Here is an 18782-nt window from a genome sequence, read left to right as displayed (position 1 = left end):
CTGCCTATGTATGAGTTAGAAGTGGTGAAAATCTCTCCATGTAGTCACTGATGGGGCAGCATAACCATGTTAAGACATAGCAAGGGACACATCAGGCTAGAGGTTTCCCCTCTGTTATCAGTGACAGTGTCTTTTTTTCTGCTTTCCTTCTAGCCTGCTCTCATCTTTTGCAGCTAGACCCTGTCTGCCAATAAATCTAAAGTGCCACTAAGAAATGTCAACTTGTGACATCCTRTTTGTCTTAGGAATCAAACAGGTCTTGGCGGAATCACCTAGATATGACAGAAAATTTCCAGGATTTTGTCCTCAAGGTCTTTGGGAAAAGCTAGCGAGTTAATTCTTCCATATTCAAGTTTTATTTTGTTTTTTTTTTTCAGTAGAGTAGCAATACTTGATGAGTTTTGTACTGAGTTAATTATCAATGTGGACTAGGCCTAATTTGATCCTTGCTATCAGATTATAGCTCTGTAAGGATAACTCCTCCCTGTCTAATATGGGACTGTCCATCAAATTTTGATGAGAAATGGGTGCCAAAATGCAAGGGTCTACCAAGGCAGCTGCAGTTGTGTGTACACACAGTAGCAGAGCCTGAAGAAATTTACTGGCAAAAACACTAGGAAAACAATCAACTTGGAAATATTCAACTTCATTCTTTTTTTTCGTTTTCCTAGGCTCAGGCTTGCTTTGCTGTCATAAATGGGATTTTCTTCTGCAACAGGTTGAGTGTGCAGCCATTTCAGTTGGGCAAAACTGATCTGCTTTTTTCTTCTCTATGTTATAAGTGATGATAAGAGATATTAAGAGATATAAAATGAATTGCTGCTGTGTCCAGGAGGCACATCCATCATGTTTCTTTGATGATGAGCCAGTATTGTTTGAAGTAGTGATATCATTACCATGTATATCAAAAGAAGCTAGATTGGGCTTTGGTGTACAATTTGCATGATACTTTTGTGATGCAGGGCAACAGCAATTTATATGAAGTTGCAAAGCTTTCAAAGAACTTAATCCAACTGAACTTAGGATGGACTTGTTCTATAACATTCTCTGGATTTCTATATTTTCATAAATTGGGCACTTAATCAAAATCCTCATTTCTCTTTCCCTCGCTACCTACCCTTCTTCTTCTTCACTATTTTATAGCCACAAATATTCCAAGTATGTCTTTCTGCATCAGTCCAGAGTTTTTTCATAAATATATCAGTTAAATGAAGTATAGTGTAAGGATTGCATATTCTAGACAAATCATATGCAACAGATGCTGCAAATAAAATAATTTTTAAAGAAATACTTAAAAATGCRGGGATATTTTCCTACATTGGTAATATAATTGTAATTGTAAAAATGTAATATTATTATTTGTAATAATTAACTCTACTTAGTGGGTAATGTCTGCTTCAGGTCTTGTGGAACTTTCCATGATGTCTGGCATAACATTTTCAACACTATAGATACCTTTTCTTCCATGTAATCTTCAAAGTCATCTTGCTCGGAACCAATAGGCAGACGAGTTTCTGAGTATGTTAAAAAAAAATCCTTGTTGGAGCRGTATTGTAAACAGAATGGGTTTCATCTGATTGTTTAAAACTACTTTACCATGAAATACCAGCAAAATTGCCATTTAGGTCCTGTTTTTGACATAAGCAACTCCATAGCAAGTCTGCCCCATTTCAACATCTCTGTTTCAACTGCACTTTGGAGACTCTAAAATGCTAGAATGAAAAGTGCTTTTTTTAATATAAGAGTATTTGTCTAACATTTTTTATATAGTTTATAATGGTTCTCTGACATGCCTACTTAGTTGTTCTGATTTATTTTGAAAACCTTCATTTTAAACAGAGCTGTCATAAATAGACTCAGCAGGCAACATTTTCATTGGGCCCTCAGTAAGCTAGAAAAACGTCTGTCTGTTCTTTTGCTGTGCTCAGAAAAGACTCTAGAGATTTTGTTGACTCAGACTAAAAGAGAAAATGTACTTGTTCCACAACTTGAAGTAACCCACTTAATAAAGCATTCAATGCGTAATTCACTTGTAATCCTGTCTCCTCCCATTCCTGCTTCATTACAGCCTGTATCTGTTTTTTTTTTTTTTTTTTTTTTTTTTGACAGGATCTAATATGATTAATTTGTTTCTTTTGTTAGTTTTATATGGTCTCAAAACAGCAGGTCTGGTTGTTATCCTAGTGCTTGAATTGCTTGTGAGAGGGATCTGAACTTCTGTTGTTTGTGCCACAACTGCTGAAAATGTGATTTAGGGATTCACAAAGGCAGCTTAATGCAAAAAAAGTTAATAGTCTATAGTGATAGGATATCATCAACTGGAATTTACTCCATTAATTATTAACTTACAAATTAGAAAGAAAAAAGTTGTCATTCTGGTAACTTRCTACTCAGATGTGCTGAGTAGAAGTTTTTGTCTTTTGTTTTGTTTTTTAAACAAACAGATTAAGAAGGAGCTATCATCCTGTTTGGTTTGTCATTTATCGGAAGGGTATTTGTTTTTTGAACAAACAAACAAATTTATTTTCAGTTTGGTTTATTGAACTTTGAATAAGAAAGAAGTAAGGGAAGTATCAATTTTCTAACCATAATGGGGCTATATCACTGCTTACTTTTTTACAAAGGCTACAGAAAACAAAGCTTGGAGTGTTCAGAATTGTTTTAATATATTCACTGTTCTTTACAGAGAGAAAGYGATGAGTATCCCAAGATAGAAGTGCAAATTTCTAAGAATGCCTCATACGAGGTGGTGATGTTAACACTGAACTGCCAACAAGTATAAGAGCAGGTGTCTTAGGGGGAATTAGATTTGGGGAATCTAATCCACAATAGCTATAGGAAAAAAAAAAGAAAAAAAGGATAGAAAGAAGACAGACTTCTGTGTTTTAAAAGTAGCCCTTTTATGAGTAAATTGTTGAGATAAAAGAAAAGGGAAACAATTTAAAGAGTGAATTTGAAACTGCTCCTACTGGGAAAATACTACGTAGGTTTAATGAAGATTTTTGTATAATTTCTAATGATTAGTTTGGTCATTTTCTATGACTGGCCTTATTACCACAGTCAAGGACCTCCTGAAACTGAGTTTAATCACTAGTATGGCTGAAGATGTCAAATAAAAACGTAACCACACAAACTGATGGAGTTCTAATACTAGTGAGCAACCAGTTCAAGAACTGCTGTTCATTACAGGCTTATTTTTTTTGTGTGATACAGGCTGTGTTGCTGATCAGATGTGATATGTTYTTGTTTTTCAGATTTACCACTGGATTACAGATTTACACGATTTTCCTCAAGTAACTCTGCAACTGCTGGTTACTACCCGAGCCCTCCGAGAGCGCTGCTGTCTCCTGAGGAGTCAGTGCCTATGAAATAGGTTGTTTGCTTTTCCTTAAGTAACCTTGTGACCCGTACTTAACTGCTATCAAGTGTTAATTGGTCAAAATGCTGTGTGATGCTTCATAAAATAGAATGATGGTTTAAAAGCAGCCTGTTGTGTAGACTTATGTTTCACTTGTTTCCTTGGCCCAGCTGGAGCAAGTGAGCAATGCACATGTAAATCTTTCTACTACCACTGCCTGGGTTACTGGCTTTTCCCTGCACTGCCCAAATGCCATGAAAGAAACATAGTGATAATACCTCATCCCAAACTGATACTACTCATCCCAAACTGGTACTACTCATCCCAAACTGATAATACCTCATCCCAAGTTGTGTTTAAGCTTGTTTTTTTCTCATGGACAATTGCAAAAGKATCCCTATTTAAGGTGATGCTGCTGCTCTTGCCCTAGGAAGCACAAGAAACTGAACCCTGAGCCATATCCAATTAAGAGTTAGCAATAACTCATATTATTTTGGTTGTTGGGTGTTTTGTAGACTCTAAGGCATTTATTCTCTCCCTATCTAAACAAAGAAGAGAAGTACGATATCTCTACTTGGAGTTACTAAAAGACTGTGACCCAGATGGGCGTTTTGGTAACAAAAAGATGCTTCATATCCAAAAAGAGACTTGAGTGGAGTTTAAGCAGCTAAATGCAGAATTAGAGTCCTCAAAACCTTTGTCAGATGCTTTCTGCTCCAGAATGTGCCTAACATCTATTGCAATGAGGTTCTCTATATCTTTTTTTCTCCTGCAATTTTCAATACCTCAAGCATCAGAGCTCTTTTGCAGAATAAAGGAAACCTGCATACAGGATCCTTTACAGCTTGAGTGGATTCAAATCCACATTTTCTACCTCCGTGGCAAATTCTTCTAAAGGTCAGAAGGATATAGCACCAGCTGTATGCATTTATCATTGCTAAGTACAGCCTAAGCCCAGAAGAGAATAAAGATTCAAGACATAAGCTGGGTTTTTTTTTTTTTTTCCTACTGGCTAATTTAAGGAAATTCCTATCCTGTTTTCTATGGATTCAGTCTAAAGACATGGTTCTGCAGAACTTTGCACAAGGAACCTTAAGTAACTAACTCAGGATGATTGACTCAAAACAATGTTTAAGGTATTCACTTAGGTATCTTTTTTCTGTATAGGCACACTAGGATGGCAGAATTTGGGATAAATTTTCTTCAAAGTTAAGGGTACAATAGACACAAGCTTTCTTTCCTCAGTTCTTATTTTAAAGAAAAATCCATGTTAAGAATTTACTTTTTAGGCCTACACAGTTATCTGAATTGAATTATCTTGTATCTTCACCCACTCTATTTTTGTAGCTACTCCAGTTAAAATACTTCGAATCAGAATCAGAATCAGAATGGACACACCATTCCACCTTGTTGGAGCTTTACTAGTCTTTGTTTCTCTACTTACTTCCCTACTATTGTTTTTTAAAATATGTGGATGTTGCAACTTTCCAATGAGCTATATATTTAACATCAAGAATTGTTTTTCCCAATGGAAAGATAAAAGAGGAAAATTATGGGGAAAAAAATTCCAAAATTTGAAGTGATGTTCTCTTCATAGCCTGTCGGTTGAAAATGTTGAATTATGAAAGTAACATTTAGTRAAATATTTGTATTTATTTTAAAATCTTAAATTACCATCAATGCCTTGGCCAGAAAATCTGGCCTAAGATTACAAATATGTTTTGTATTAAGTAGAAATGGACCCAGACTAAATTCTCAGATCCATGGCTGCATCATCAGTTGAAACTGTAAGCTGAAACAAGTAAACTTTTGCAGTTACTAAGTAGGTTCATGACCAAAACAGTAAGAGTGGCCTCASAAGTCTATTGTTTTGAATTTGAATGTGATTTTTTATGTTGGCCTTTCTCTTTGTTTTTAAAGAAGAATAATTGCAATCTGAGAGTTAATAAAAAGCTAAGTGAAAATCCTCTAACAGATCTACTTGGTTCTTCCTGTCTCAGTGAGACAGCAGTGGGGATTTTTTTTTTTTTTTTTTTTGGTCGAAAATGACAGATTCTAAAGACACTCTGAATATGAAATATGAAGCTTACCAGAAGAAATACATATATGGACTTGATTAACTAGACATTTGTACTTACTGCCAGAAGGATCACATAGAATAGGGAAAGAARCTAAAAATAAAAGCTACTGTAGTCATGATTTCATATATCACCACATTTTGTGGTGATAGAAAAATTGCTTGCAGTATTTTCCAAAAAACAGGTACCTGTGAGGTTAGTGCTATCCCCTAAATCTGAAGGGCAGAGAAGGGAATACAGTTGGGAAAAAGATGAAATATTTCAGTTATACATTTTCAAAATGATGCACTTGACTTTTAGTTTTAACTTTTAGCTAATTAGATAAAATATAAATTAAAAAGAAAAAAAAATGTATACAAGTGGCCTAAAGACCCCTGAAATAAAATAGAAATTTTATTTCAGGTAGAAAGAAAAGGTTTCAAACACTCAAACAAAATTTTCCTGATGTTTCCAAAAATTGTTGTTGTGTGAGTATTTTTTAATCCAGCCATCAGATGATTGAAAAGTTCATATATGCTCAGCAGCAGTGATGAAGAGCGATTAAGGTTGTGTGCGTGGCTGCAAAAGCGGACTCTGGCAATGGAGAGACTTTTGGAGGGCACCTGGTGCAATCAGGAGGGCAACTGGCACTCAAGTGACTGGAGAGCTGATGGAAATGGAAATGGAGGTGGTAGGTGGCGTGTAGACCACCTAGGCAGAAGAGAGGCACATGACAGAATTGTACAGAGCTAACCAAACTGAACATGACACTGTAAGAGTCTGCCAGATTTCTTGGAATCTGTTATGAGAAATCATTGATGGAAAAATCACTAAAGTGCCTGCAAAACTTATTTTGGGTATTGTCAGGGAGATATAAACGTGGAAAGTTGTAATGATTCATTAACAAAAAAAAAAAAAAGATGTGTTTGCTTATATAATCCTGAAAATTGTAGTCTGGTTTAAAAGAAGAAAATAATATCAAGTCTCTTTTGGCTTCTATTTTGGTATGAAACGTATCTGTTGAATTTTAAAATAAAGAGAATTTATTTCTGAAAAAAAATGTTCTTGAAAAAATGTTCTTGAAATGTCCCATTACTCTGAAGAACAAAAAAATAAAAAAAAAAWTAAAAAAAAGAGCTAAATAATCACAGATCAATGCAAGGAGAGGCTGAGGCTATAGCCTCAAACAAAGCAAAACTTGACCCACTCAAAATAAGTAAATGTGTCATCCAACCAAAACCAACTACCTCTGATACCTACAGGAAAGCCATCTTTCATGGTAAGCAGAGCTCACTCATGACTGCTTCCTGAGTAGGACTTGTTTTTGGAATCTAAAGACTTCTTAATCCCCAGTGAGTAAAAGCATAGTTAAATAAACAAATKTGGGTAGGTTGTTGGTGGTAGATAAAGGGCATCATTAGACACAGGCCTTCCTGAGGCTACTGGAAGCTCTTCAGCTACTTTGAGTACCCTGGATGCCTGAAAGTCAGCATATGAGATAAGCCAGCAGCTCTGGAGGAGTTTGTAAGGCAATTTCTAGGAAAAACAGCAGCTCAGGTAGAGGCTGGAGATGGGAAGCTGCTCTGCCCTGTCCCGGGATTGGGGTGGGTGTCATAAAGTTTCACAGTATTGTAACAGATGAAATGAAAAAGTAATTACTCTAAAAGGCAGCATTTGAACTTCAGTAACTTAATAGCTAAATTTAATAAACTGAGATAACCATGGTGAAGGCAGGCACCAGCAGCCAAATATACAAAAACTGTTTTAAACCAAGTATCAACAAGCCGTTGTCCAACATGGTCCAACAACAACCAACCTAATCTACGTAGGGACCAACCCGCAACAAGGTAGTGCCATGACAGCCCAGAAAGGGGAGCTCTTACATGGGCAAGTGATGGGCATGTGTTGTGAGATGCCAAAGGGTACCTCCCTGATGTTACTGGACTGGCCATCTAATGCATTAGGAGAATTAAGAGAATGTATATGTACCCACTGACCTAAACTTTACCCTGCAGTGGCCTTTAATGCTTTAAGTATTATCACTCTGAGATCACAAAGATAGCCCTCAGCTCTGACCGTGTTGCCTGGAGTGATAGGCTATCTCAGCACTTCACTGTAACGGTTGAAAACAGTATGGTCACTGCCCGACGTGCCTTGGTGTGTTGTGTTTCTGTCAGCCGTCGTACAGCTTGCAAGCTCTTTAACAACCTTTTTCACTGGTATTTTAGGAATTGAGATAATGTAGCTAACATCATTGGCAAGTTGGAGGTTAGTTATTTTGTGAAATGGGAAGCAAGGCATCATCCAACATACGATACCTCTATTTAGTAAAGAGAAATAAATATGAATCCTGACCTAGCACCCAGTCTGTGGTTCCAGCACAGTCTGGATCAGGCCTGGCCACAGCCGGGTTATGATACATTCTAGTATCACCATAGAGGATAAAAATGCAACAAATGTAAGATGCACTTTTGTACACAATCTCAGTGTTTATAGCATGCCCTTTAGAGAAATTCTCACAGGAATTACGGCTTAGAAATACAGAAGTTACAGAAGTGCAAGGAAGTAAAGAGCTCATGCAGTACAACATGACAGCTAGGCATCTGAAACAAAGATACTGCTTTACCAAGGTACTTTTATGTAAGATATCTTTGAAATTTCTTGGCAAAGGAGCRTGACATGGGAAAGTCTGCTTCTTCTCTGTGTTATAGAAGGAACAAGTTTTCTGGTAATTAAAATAGCTATTTTCACTTAGTATATTTAAATGCTTGGCCTCTAAAACAAAATAATTCTCTTTCCATACACATAGTTGGGGAAATACACTGCTTCACTTGAAGCACAGATTCAGATTTAGGATGGGAAACAGCAAGCTACGTGGACCTTATCTTTGCAGAGAGAGAGAGATATCGTGGGGTAGCCTTGGACTTCTGTTGCTAAGATCCACCACAGAGCCATYGCTTTCAGCAGCACATCACTGATCTAGAAAACCCAGGGAAAAGGCTCAGTGCCGTTCTCAGTACCATGGCCCGCAGTTCTGCTCTCTGTAATTCTGAGAAAGTGAAACATCAAACCCCTCTGATGAGTCAGAGAAAAAAAAATGTAAAAGAAATGAGGTTTTCTTCTGAAAGGTTTTAGTACGAGATACAGATCTTGCTTTTCCGTAACCGTTATAAATAGACATACTTAAAAACAGTCCATGGATTAGAGCCAAAAGGAGATGGAGTCCAAAGAGTTAGATAGACCAGGGGATTTTCAGTTTTAAAAACTTACTAACCTCTTTACAGGCAAATTGGGGATTCCCCTGTATAAATCAAAGGATTAAGGAAGGCATTGGGGCCAGAAAGACTGACATTTTTTTTGAATGCAAGCAAAGGCCTAAGGAAATCTTTTCAGGATGAGGTGGGTACCCACAGCAGCTCTCTGACACGCACTGCAAGACCACAGAGGTTTTGAAGCTGACCAGTTGTCACGGTTCACAAATGGGCTAACATCTGAAGTCTTGCATCTAACTTTCTGCCCACGCGGCCTAAAGTAGCTGCCAGASCTCTGACGTGGTTGTTTCTCAATTATACTGACTTTTAAATACCAGCCCTAGCGGGGGAAACCATCACAACCACTTCTGAAGTGTGGCATGGTTTAAATGAGAGGGTGCAGCAGGGCACAAATGCTCTAACACTCTGCACGCAGCATTTACAGCAGATCCCATGGYCTGGGCCAAACGCTCAGTCAGCCACAAAGTGATTTTGGTTGATAGTACATGTTGAGCACTGTATGGACTGCTCAGTTGGATCTAAAAAGCTGAATAATTTATTTTAATAGGAGTGAAAACAGTGGTAGAACATCTTACACACTGTACAGAGGAGAAAAAGATGATGTTCTCCAATATGTGTGTAAGTGGTATTTCGAGGGAAGATGAGTCCATTAGCGGCTCAATATGGCTTATTCTGTCACAGTACTAACACAAATCTGAAAACACTGACTCTAACATATTTACATGAAACAAAAATACTTTCAAAGTCTTCACTCACCATTGGTGCAGAGTAAAACTGTGTATATAGTAGTTCCTTCTTGCCCTCTCCCCAAATAATACYTGAGAATTGCAGTTTTCTTTGCTGCTTGTTCTCTCTCTGGGCTTTCAAGCTCATGCTAAGAATTTAAGTGAGTGTTCATAAATGCTGAACAGCCTGCGAGTTGTATTAATCCAGAGGAAGAAKACCCTATTTTGAAATTTGTGAAAAGAAATATGGTGTTATGAACTGAGAGATAAGAAATTTTGTATCTTATCCTGACAGAACAGTYCGATGATATGTCCTGGGGGCTGCTGTTGAAGAAGCTGCCGCAATGTTGGAGGCAGATAGGAACCGTGAACCTCTGTCTGCTTTCTTCCTCAAAGCTGCCCATGTATCTGAGCATATATGCTCACACATATAGACACATAAACAAGCAGACATTAATGTCAGGGAACCTGTCTCCTAAAAGCTGCATTGTTAAGGGAATGACTTGCATTTCATAGAAGGATGAGCTTTTGCTTACTTAGATTTTTTTTTTTTTTTTTTTTTTTTTTTTTTTGGTTAATTGAATAAACTCATTACTCTTAAGTGGCAAACAGGGCAATAACTGGCTAGAAGAAATCATACGTATATATATGCGTATATATATGTATGTATATATAACTATATGTATATGTACACACACGAATATATGTATATATATAAATATAAATATATTACGATCCCGCCAATGTTCAAGAAACATATAGATGAGGCGCTCAGCAACATAGTTTAGCAAACATGGTGTTGACAGTKGGACTCGATGATCTTGAARGTCTTTTCCAACAATAATGATTCTATGTAACTATATATGTGTATGTAAAAGATRTTGTGCATGATAAACTGTGGGTGAAGAGTGTAAATGTGTGTAAGAGTGAACAACCACAGGGTGGTTGCAGGGGACCCTGAGAGTACAAGATGGCAGTGGCCTTGAAAGCACAGGAACAGCACAGTACCAGAAGCCACAGAACAATACGCACAATAACCAGTAACTAGTGCAAACTTGTGTAAAAGACAAATAACTAAGAGCAGAGGTGGAACAGTCTTTAAGGAGTGTATATCCAGAGGGACCTGGACAGGCTGGTGAGTTGGGCAGAGAGGAACCTCATGAGGTTCAATAAGGACAAGTGCAGGGTCCTGCACCTGGGGAGGAATAACCCCAGGCACCAGGACAGATTAGGGGTCGACCTGCTGGAGAGCAGCTCCACGGAGAGGGACCTGGGAGTCCTGATTAACACYAAGTTAACCATGAGGCAGCAGTGCTCACGTGGCCAAGAAGGCCAATGGGATCCTGGCTGCATCAGGAAGAGTGTTGCCAGCAGGTCAAGGGAGGGGATCCTGCCCCTCTGCTCAGCTCTGATGAGGCTGCACCTGGAGTACTGTGTGCAGTTCTGGGCWCCCCAGTATAAGAGGGACGTGAAACTTCTAGAGAGGGTCCAGCGGAGGGCAACGAAGATGATTAAGGGACTGGAACATCTCTCGTATGAGGAGAGACTGAGTTGGGCCTGTTTTCTCTGGAGAAGAGAAGGCTGAGAGGGGATATGATTAAGGGAGAATGTAGAGAAGAAGGGGCCAAGCTCTTCTCATTGGTGGCCAGCGAWAGGAAAAGGGGAAATGGGTATAAGTTGAAACACAGGAAGTTTCATCTCCAGGTGAGGAAGAACTTCTTCMCTGTGAGGGTGMCRGAGCCCTGGCACAGGCTGCCCAGGGAGGCTGTGGAGTCTCCTTCTCTGGAGGTCTTCAAAACCCGGCTGGATGCCACCCTGTGCCCCRTGCTCTGGGTGTCCCTGCTGGAGCAGCAAGGTTGGACTAGATGATCTCTAGAGGTCCCTTTCAGCCTTAACCATCCTGTGATTCTGTGATATGACTACAGCAAAAGCACAAAGCTCGTGGGCACCATTGCTTCACAGTCAAATATGCAGAAYTGAGCACTCTGCTGTCCTGTACTGCTGCATATGTAAGTAGTATTTTATCAGCTTTGAAGGGAAATAAGTCTCTCATGCTTCTGCTTGGGTTTGGTCTAATATCCCGCCTTTGAGTCTTGACAGTAACAGGGATACAACAAATCATAGCTGAACAATTATGAAGAGATGAAGAATCAAGGGGGAAAAAAGTTCAAAAGCAAAATCTAACATACTTGTTTTGTTTTGTTTTCATTCATCTCTAACATAACGAAAATGAAGAGAAATTTATTACAGTATGAAGCAGAAGAATCTGAGAAGTGGGAGGCTCAGAAAGCATTTTCTAAACATTGCCGTGAACGTCAGCACTTGCTTAGTTGTCTCCCTGCACATCAAGTGATCTCATAAAAAGGTGGACTCCAGTCTTAAAAATTCCATTCATTGGAAACAGTATGTTGCAAATGGAAAACATTATTGCAACATTTCTGGCATTCAAAAGAGAGAGCATAGCAGCTCTAAGGGAACCCTCACTAAATCTGTCTTTAGGTTTCTATCATTATTAATGGCTTGTACTCCCCAGGGGATCCTGCTCAGTTTATAAAACCACAGAAATATTGGAGGAAAAAAATGTTGACGTGTTGAGAAAGGTCACTTATTTGAGAACAAAGTAACAACAAATTCAGCTGAATGAAAATCCACATGTTATTCATCCCTTCTAACCTGTTGTCATATGCTAGAGGCCATATGGAAGAGAAAAGGAGATCCTAAGGAAGGAGCAGGATAGTTACATGATGCAGCAACTGACAGATAAATCTAAATACTGTCATACAGCAATGGGAAAAAAAAAAAATACTGTCTCCACTGCTGTCATAGTTGATTCTGCTGTTAATAGTACAGACCAGATGATGTATGTAATTTTATGTAATTTTTGTCAGGTCTAGGTCAGTGAGCACCTGTATGCTTGCTATCTGATTGCTTTCCTCCTGAGATATCCACTGCCATGAGTCCATCTTCTCTCACCAGTGTTTTACTTCCCCTTGCTGAAGTTACTGGTGCTGCAGTTTCCCATTCACTCAGAAATCTGCAGAACTATTTTCTCATCTGTCTGCTAGCCTCAGGCTAATCCAGACAAAACACATGGTGAGTGCAAGGAACAGGGAAAGAAAGGAAATGTAAAGCAGAGAAAGATGTTCCATTTACATACAAAGAAGAGCTGTTTAGGAAACATCTAGTGTTTTCCTCTTCCAGCTACCCCACTGCTACTTTGGCTGCCACAATGTAGAAGATTTAAAGGCTACATCTGCAGGGGAAAAAGCAGCATTTCCAGGACACACATGCGTAGCAGAAGTCAGAGGAATGGAGGAACATCTTTTACACCTTCTTCCAGCCCCATGGATGTACCTGGCATGTGATGGACCCATGGGAAACAGCAAGCAAGTTTTTTACTTTGTGACGGAAGCTGTTTTGCACCACAAAAAAATCCCCAGTTTTCATACTCAGGGCTAAATTCAGGCTGCTCCCTGAAGGTACCTAATATTGGAGTTGTGACTATTTCTGCCTGTTGCCTGCAAAGCGAGCCAGGGCCCAAAATCCCTGAGTAGTAAATGCTGTGAATCATACCAGACGCTCGTAAACTTAGAGGACACAGTAGTAACAACAAGTTAGGACGCTGTCTGTTCCACACCCTCCCTGGAAAAGAGCAGAAGGCCCAAATTCCCCCTGATGAGCCTGGAATTAAGACAAGTTTTAAAAACTGGAGTTGCCTTCATGTGCCTTAACACAGTCCAGGGAGAGCAGCCCAGATCAAGCAGGGCAGTGTGAGCATTACACAAATGTGTACGGACCTGCAATTGTAGAACAAGAAGAGACTGACCTAACGCTCTCATCTTAAAGATTTCAGCCCACAATGCTAAGACATAATCACAGATCATTGCAGCTGAACATGATGGGGCAAAGGGTTACAAAACTAAAGAGGAAAGTTTGGGGAATTAGTGAAAGAAGCTGGAGACCTTTCTATTCATTTTAAATTTTGGAGCGTTATGATGAAAGTAGAAATACCTCTTACACAGAAAAGAGAAACTGAGTAAATTACACAGAGAATAGGACTTCAGAGGTAGGGAGGTACCTAACAAAAATGCGGAGAAAAATAACAGGAGAAAAAAAAAAATGCTGTTGCATAGGCTGGGCAGCCAGGAAGGCAGAAATGTTTTGTGTGTACGAAACAGACTGCTTCCTTCTTTAGGCAAATATCCTCAATCATAAAGACAGAAAAAGGAAAAGTCCCCACATTTTCACAAAACAACTGATTGAGAGTCAGAAGCTTTAGAAATGCATGCAAAGTGTCTGCAGACATTTCTTGTCACTTTTGGAAAGCATAAGCCCGTGTTGTCATGCTGCCCCACTCTTTCTTTCTCACCTCTGGAGCACAGCAATGGGGCTTGCTCCCTCTTCATATCCTCCTTAGTTAACCAGTCAAAACAGTAGTAAAATAAATGAAATTTTCCTTTTGCAACCAATACCTTCCCCTCTTGTCTTTGAGCATAAATTCAGACATCCTCAAAGCCATCCTGGAAGTTTTCCCTTCTCAAACATTATTTGAATATGAGGGGGTGAAGAAGAGAGAAATGTCATCAAGATCTAGTAGCTGCAAGTTGGTTACCCACAAAGCTCCTGATGAGGCTGACAATTTAAAAGACTTACTCTGTAGATTTCTATGTCTAAAGCAGTTAATTCTATGTGTGTGACTTAAAAAAAAAGAAAAAAAAAATCATTGCTGGAAAAGGACATCCCTCCTCCTCTTTACATTTGTCTCAGTCACAGAGATGCCAGGCATTTCATGTTCCAGTCCATGTTGCTTGTCATAAAGGCTGAGCGAAAATAAATGCAAAGCATGAGGCATATGGGTAGAATAGGCTCTGACCAGAGTGGTTTTGAAACATTTTCCATGAAACACACTCTGCACAACTAGCCAAGTCAATGTTCTTTAGCTCCAAAAAGTAAATTTAGCCCCTCACTGCAATTCATCCTGGAGTAATGCCACCTGAAAGGTCAGTTTGCTGTATACTCAAATGCTGCATGATGTAATTTGTAGAAATGATGCTACAAAAATTATTGAACTCAGTAACACATTTTCAGTAGAAAAAAAAAAGTGAAAAAATAAAATCTATGCTTTTTAGGAGCAGCAGGAGATTAGGATGCATGGGAGCTCAGAGAGAAGGAAAGATTGCAAAGACAAAGAAACACGAAGGGAGTGGAAAGCATACGATGAGTAGCTGAGTCAGTCATTTAAACCAGCTTTATGGTGAGTGGAAAGAATATGTAGCTTGGAGGCATGATTTGTCACATCCTAAGGGAGATGTCTGACACAGACATCAAATAAGCTGTGTCCTAAAAGTGCTTGTTTTCCTCTGCTGATCAGAAGGAGAGTCTAATGTGACTAGATACAGATATCTGCAATAYATAAGAAAAAGTATGCGGTGTGTTCCATGTTTAAGGAAAAATTTATGATGGATCCCATCCAAAATGTCTGCTCCAGATGTCAAGAGCTGCAGATAGGAACAAATTCACTAGCACAGCTAACATATCACATATATAAACTCAAGCCTAGCAAGGGAGATTATTCCCATTTCCAAAGAGAAAAAAGTCATAAGAAGATCAGAGAGGAGCCACGATCTTGCCTATTGTCCATGAAAGCAATATTTTGAACATAATTATAGCAACAGGACTGGAAATGACCTTGACAGGTCRTCTAGTCCACACCCCATACCCCAAGGCAAGATCAATCTTTCTAGACCTGAACTCTTCCTGTCAAATATTTGTCTTTCTGTTTTGTTTTGTTTTTAAAAGGCCTTCAGGAATACAGATGCCATTCAGTCCTTGTAGTTCAAGCTTTACTTATTCTATTAGCTACTTTTTCCCCTCCCTATCTCTCTTAGGCAAGTCTCCTTCCTGCAACTGATATATTATTCTGGGTGACCTTACATGAGCAGTGGGGGTTGGACTAGATGATCTCTATAAAGGTCCCTTCCAACCTTAAAGATTCTATRATGTGGAAATTATTTTCTTCTTTTCAGCACTCTTCATGAAGGCTATTACATCTTCCTTCAGTCTTCTCATCTTTAAGCTATTTTTTTTTCTTCTTTCCCTGTAAGTGATGCTTGCTAGACCTGTGATCATTATAATTTCTCTTTGCTTTCCAAGAAATTTGCATCTTAAGTGAGGTGACATAAAAAGGATRTAAGAGCCCAGTGAGACCTTAGTTGCCTTACCCCCTCTTTAGAGTGGAATGTATTTTATGTATAACTTTTCCATGCAGATGGAAAACTCAAGAATCCTGTATACGGATGTTGGAATCTGTAACTAYTAGCTTTAAGAGGGAGGTTGAAGTCAGCAGTGTCAACAAAAACTTAGGCAGACAGGTTTCTGAGCTCTCTCCAGTTTCCATCTCCATCACGGCCTAATTCCATATCAGTGGAGATCCAAGCACACACCAGCTGCTCCTCCCTGGGCAGGAGATGCAAGTGTACAGACTTTGAGGGAGCCCAGCGAGCTTCAGTCATCGTGGCTGTGCAGCATAGCACAGCTTCTCCTAAATGCAGATGCTACCAGGTCCAGATCTAGAAGTCATTTTATGCTGTTCAGAACTGCAAGATCTAATTCCATTTCATTTAGAGTCAGATAGCTAAAATATTTAAATAACTAATGCAGACAGGTCTGATGCATTGCTTAGACACTTTCTTCCTCATATCTTCAGATATGCTAACACCTACTGGATGCCCCAGTAGAAATACACTTTTAGCCACATCTGGTCCAATTGGAGGTGAACCAGCTGCCTATAGCTCTTCTCAAGCGTAGCTTGTGTCAAACACTACTATTCTGCAACTGCAGTATCAATGCTGTGCAACATAATACCATTTACATAAGTGTTTAGAACCATTTCTTCCAATGATTAATCTAGTGTTTGCATGATTGAAGCTGAAGCACTCGGTGCTTTTAGGCATGTCATTACTGGCAAAAAACAAGGCTTCTTTACAGGTTCTGGCATTACTCCTTGAGTATGCAGCAAATGCATGTGGCTTCTTATTCATATTTCTAAGGCTGTCAATAGACAGTGCTGCAAAATAAAGCAGAAGTGAGAGGGTGAAGGGGAATATATGAATTTGCATAGTTTCTAAAGGTTTATTAAACTTGTTAGAACAGCAGGAAGTCATGCTACAAGCCAAGAAGAGCCTGTTTAAAACCATCCTCAGAAAACAGCTTTTACATTTTAAGAGCCGCTGTTAATTAGGGAGAACTGAGCACTCTTACACAGCCCAGCTGCAGATTCAGTAACATCACTGAAGAGATTAGTAAAATGAGGAACAAACTTTGGAAAATCTAAATGTTCAGGTAATTGAACAGCATCCTGTCACATGGAAATACTTTTATTGAGTTCCCAAGACAGTAGTCTGAAAGCTTGTTCAGCTTACAGGTGCCGATGTGCACGGGTAATTCTTGAAATCATACTTTTCCCTGATTATGTGGATGAAGATATTAAAGACCACTGCAAAACACTTCATGCTTTACCCTCTTTTATGTTACTTACCTAAGTATCCTCAGTTGAATGGCTGCAAAATATGTCAGCATGACCTGGCTTGAAGGATACCGGTTTTGGGTTTCGCATGGGGAAGTTTCTACGTAAAAACAGGCAATAACAAAAAGCCCCGGGGCTCCCAGGCTGCTCCTCTCTCCGAGCCGCAGCGGCAGCTCCGCCGGGACGACCCATTTCCCCCATTCTCGCCTTGAACCCCTGTCCCTTCCCTGTTCTGGATCCCCATCCCAGGTCCCTATTCTCGATCCCCACACCCGATCCTCATCCCCGTCCCGAGTTCTCATTGCGGATCCCTGACCCGGAATCTCGTCCCGAGTTCTCATCCCGAATCCCCGTCCCGAGTTCTCGTCCCGGATTCCTGCCCCACGTCCCCGTCTTGGATCCCCGTCCTGGATCCACGTCCTCGCCGGGCGATCCCGCTGCCGCCGCCATGGCGAGAGGAGCCGGCGGGCCGGGCTGGAGCGGGGCCGGGGGCCGAGGAGGAGGATCGGGAGAAGGATCGGGATGGATGGAGGGAGGGAGGGACGGAGAGAGGAGGGCGGGCGGGAAGAACGGGGGGTGAGGAGGTGGGGCGGGGGGAGCCACTTTCCTTCCTGACTTGAAAACCGCCCCTTCTCCTCGCTCCGGCCCCCCAGGCTTCGCAGGAGAAACTTTGTGGCGGCGGAGCGGCTGGGCCGTGCAGAACCGAGCCGAACCGAACTGAGCCGAGCTGAGCCAGGTCGGTCCGGGGCCGCGCAGAAACGAGCCGAGCCGAGCCGGGTCGAGCCGAGCCGAGCCGGGCCGGGCCGAGGGCGGTGAGTCGGGAGCCTCCGCTCCGGTGCCGGGGGGCGGGCGGTCCCGCGCGGGGCCGGGACACGCGTTACGGGCCGGGTTGGGGCGAGGGAGGGTCTCCGCGCTCCCCACGCGAGCCGGGGCTCCGCGGGGGCACCCGGCAGGTGAGCGGCGGCACCGGGCACCGGGCCGGGCCGGGCACTGCGGGCGGGAGGCCTGGCCCGGGGCGCGGTGAGGGGAGCGGGGCGCCTCTCAAGAGCTCCCTTGCTCGCAACCAAGTTTTTTTGTTTGGTTGGTTGGGCGTTTTTTTTTTTTTTTTTTTTTTTTTTTTCCCAAGTTTCGCGTTTTCCGCCGGGTGGGAGGTTCGCCCTGCCGTCCCGGCGCCGCCGCTTGGCAGCCCGCACCTTTCCCGGGCCGTCAGCGCAGAAACGTGGGCGTGCGGGGGCCGAACGGGCGGCGCTGCCGCAGCCTCTAACTGCTCCCTGCCCTTGCAGAGCAGCGGGGGCCGGAGGCGCCGAGCCCGCAGCAGCGCGAATGAGCTGAGCTCCCAGCCATGCCCGTGTGAGAGGTGAGCGGCAGCACCCGCATTTTGCACCTGGAGGAGCCGAGGGACAGGGAGGGAGTGATTTGCGCATCGCAGCTTCCCGCGGCTTTTCTTGTTTGCTGGAAAGGTCGAAAGGAGCCGGGGAGGCGGGTATTAACCCATGAAGTGCAGCGTCCTCATGGCCAGGAGGCAAGTTCCAGTCCCGCAGCSAGCAGTGCATCAACCTGGGTGCATCTCACATCGGTCCTTGCAATCCAGCTCCACATTAAGCAAAGTAGCCCTTCTCTTTACATTTCTATCACTCTTGAAAAAAAATATAGGGATGGGGAGGGAGGGGGGAGTTTCCTGCGTTTTCAGTCTGGAATAGCTTCTTCTCTGGGCATGAGCAGTGAAAATATAGGAAATTATTACAACTGTGAATGAAACACAAGAATTATTGCTCAGCTAGTTGGGGATTTGGGGTCACTCTAGGAAGATTAATTATGATTTAAATAGCATTAAAGTTTTAATCT

At 41.3% G+C, this 18782-nt stretch overlaps 2 protein-coding genes across 2 annotated transcripts in view; both read left to right on the top strand.

Moving 5' to 3' along the window:
* The window catches only part of NT5DC1 (5'-nucleotidase domain containing 1), a 130015-nt gene extending 124465 nt beyond the window's left edge, over positions 1-5550 (top strand). Inside the window, exon 12 of the mRNA XM_026045656.1 lies at positions 3255-5550. Within this exon, the coding sequence (XP_025901441.1) occupies positions 3255-3373 (119 nt within the window). The 3' untranslated portion in view covers positions 3374-5550. The remainder of the gene's footprint in view (positions 1-3254) is intronic.
* Positions 5551-18252: 12702 nt separating this feature from the next.
* DSE (dermatan sulfate epimerase) overlaps positions 18253-18782 on the top strand; it is a 35051-nt gene continuing 34521 nt past the window's right edge. Inside the window, exon 1 of the mRNA XM_026045663.1 lies at positions 18253-18294. The gene's annotated coding sequence lies outside the window, so the exon portion shown is untranslated. The remainder of the gene's footprint in view (positions 18295-18782) is intronic.

The sequence above is a fragment of the Nothoprocta perdicaria genome, unplaced genomic scaffold (assembly GCF_003342845.1).
Source record: "Nothoprocta perdicaria isolate Ctin4 unplaced genomic scaffold, notPer1 scaffold_409, whole genome shotgun sequence".
NCBI lineage: Eukaryota > Metazoa > Chordata > Aves > Tinamiformes > Tinamidae > Nothoprocta > Nothoprocta perdicaria.
This window is presented reverse-complemented; position numbering and strand designations above follow the sequence as displayed.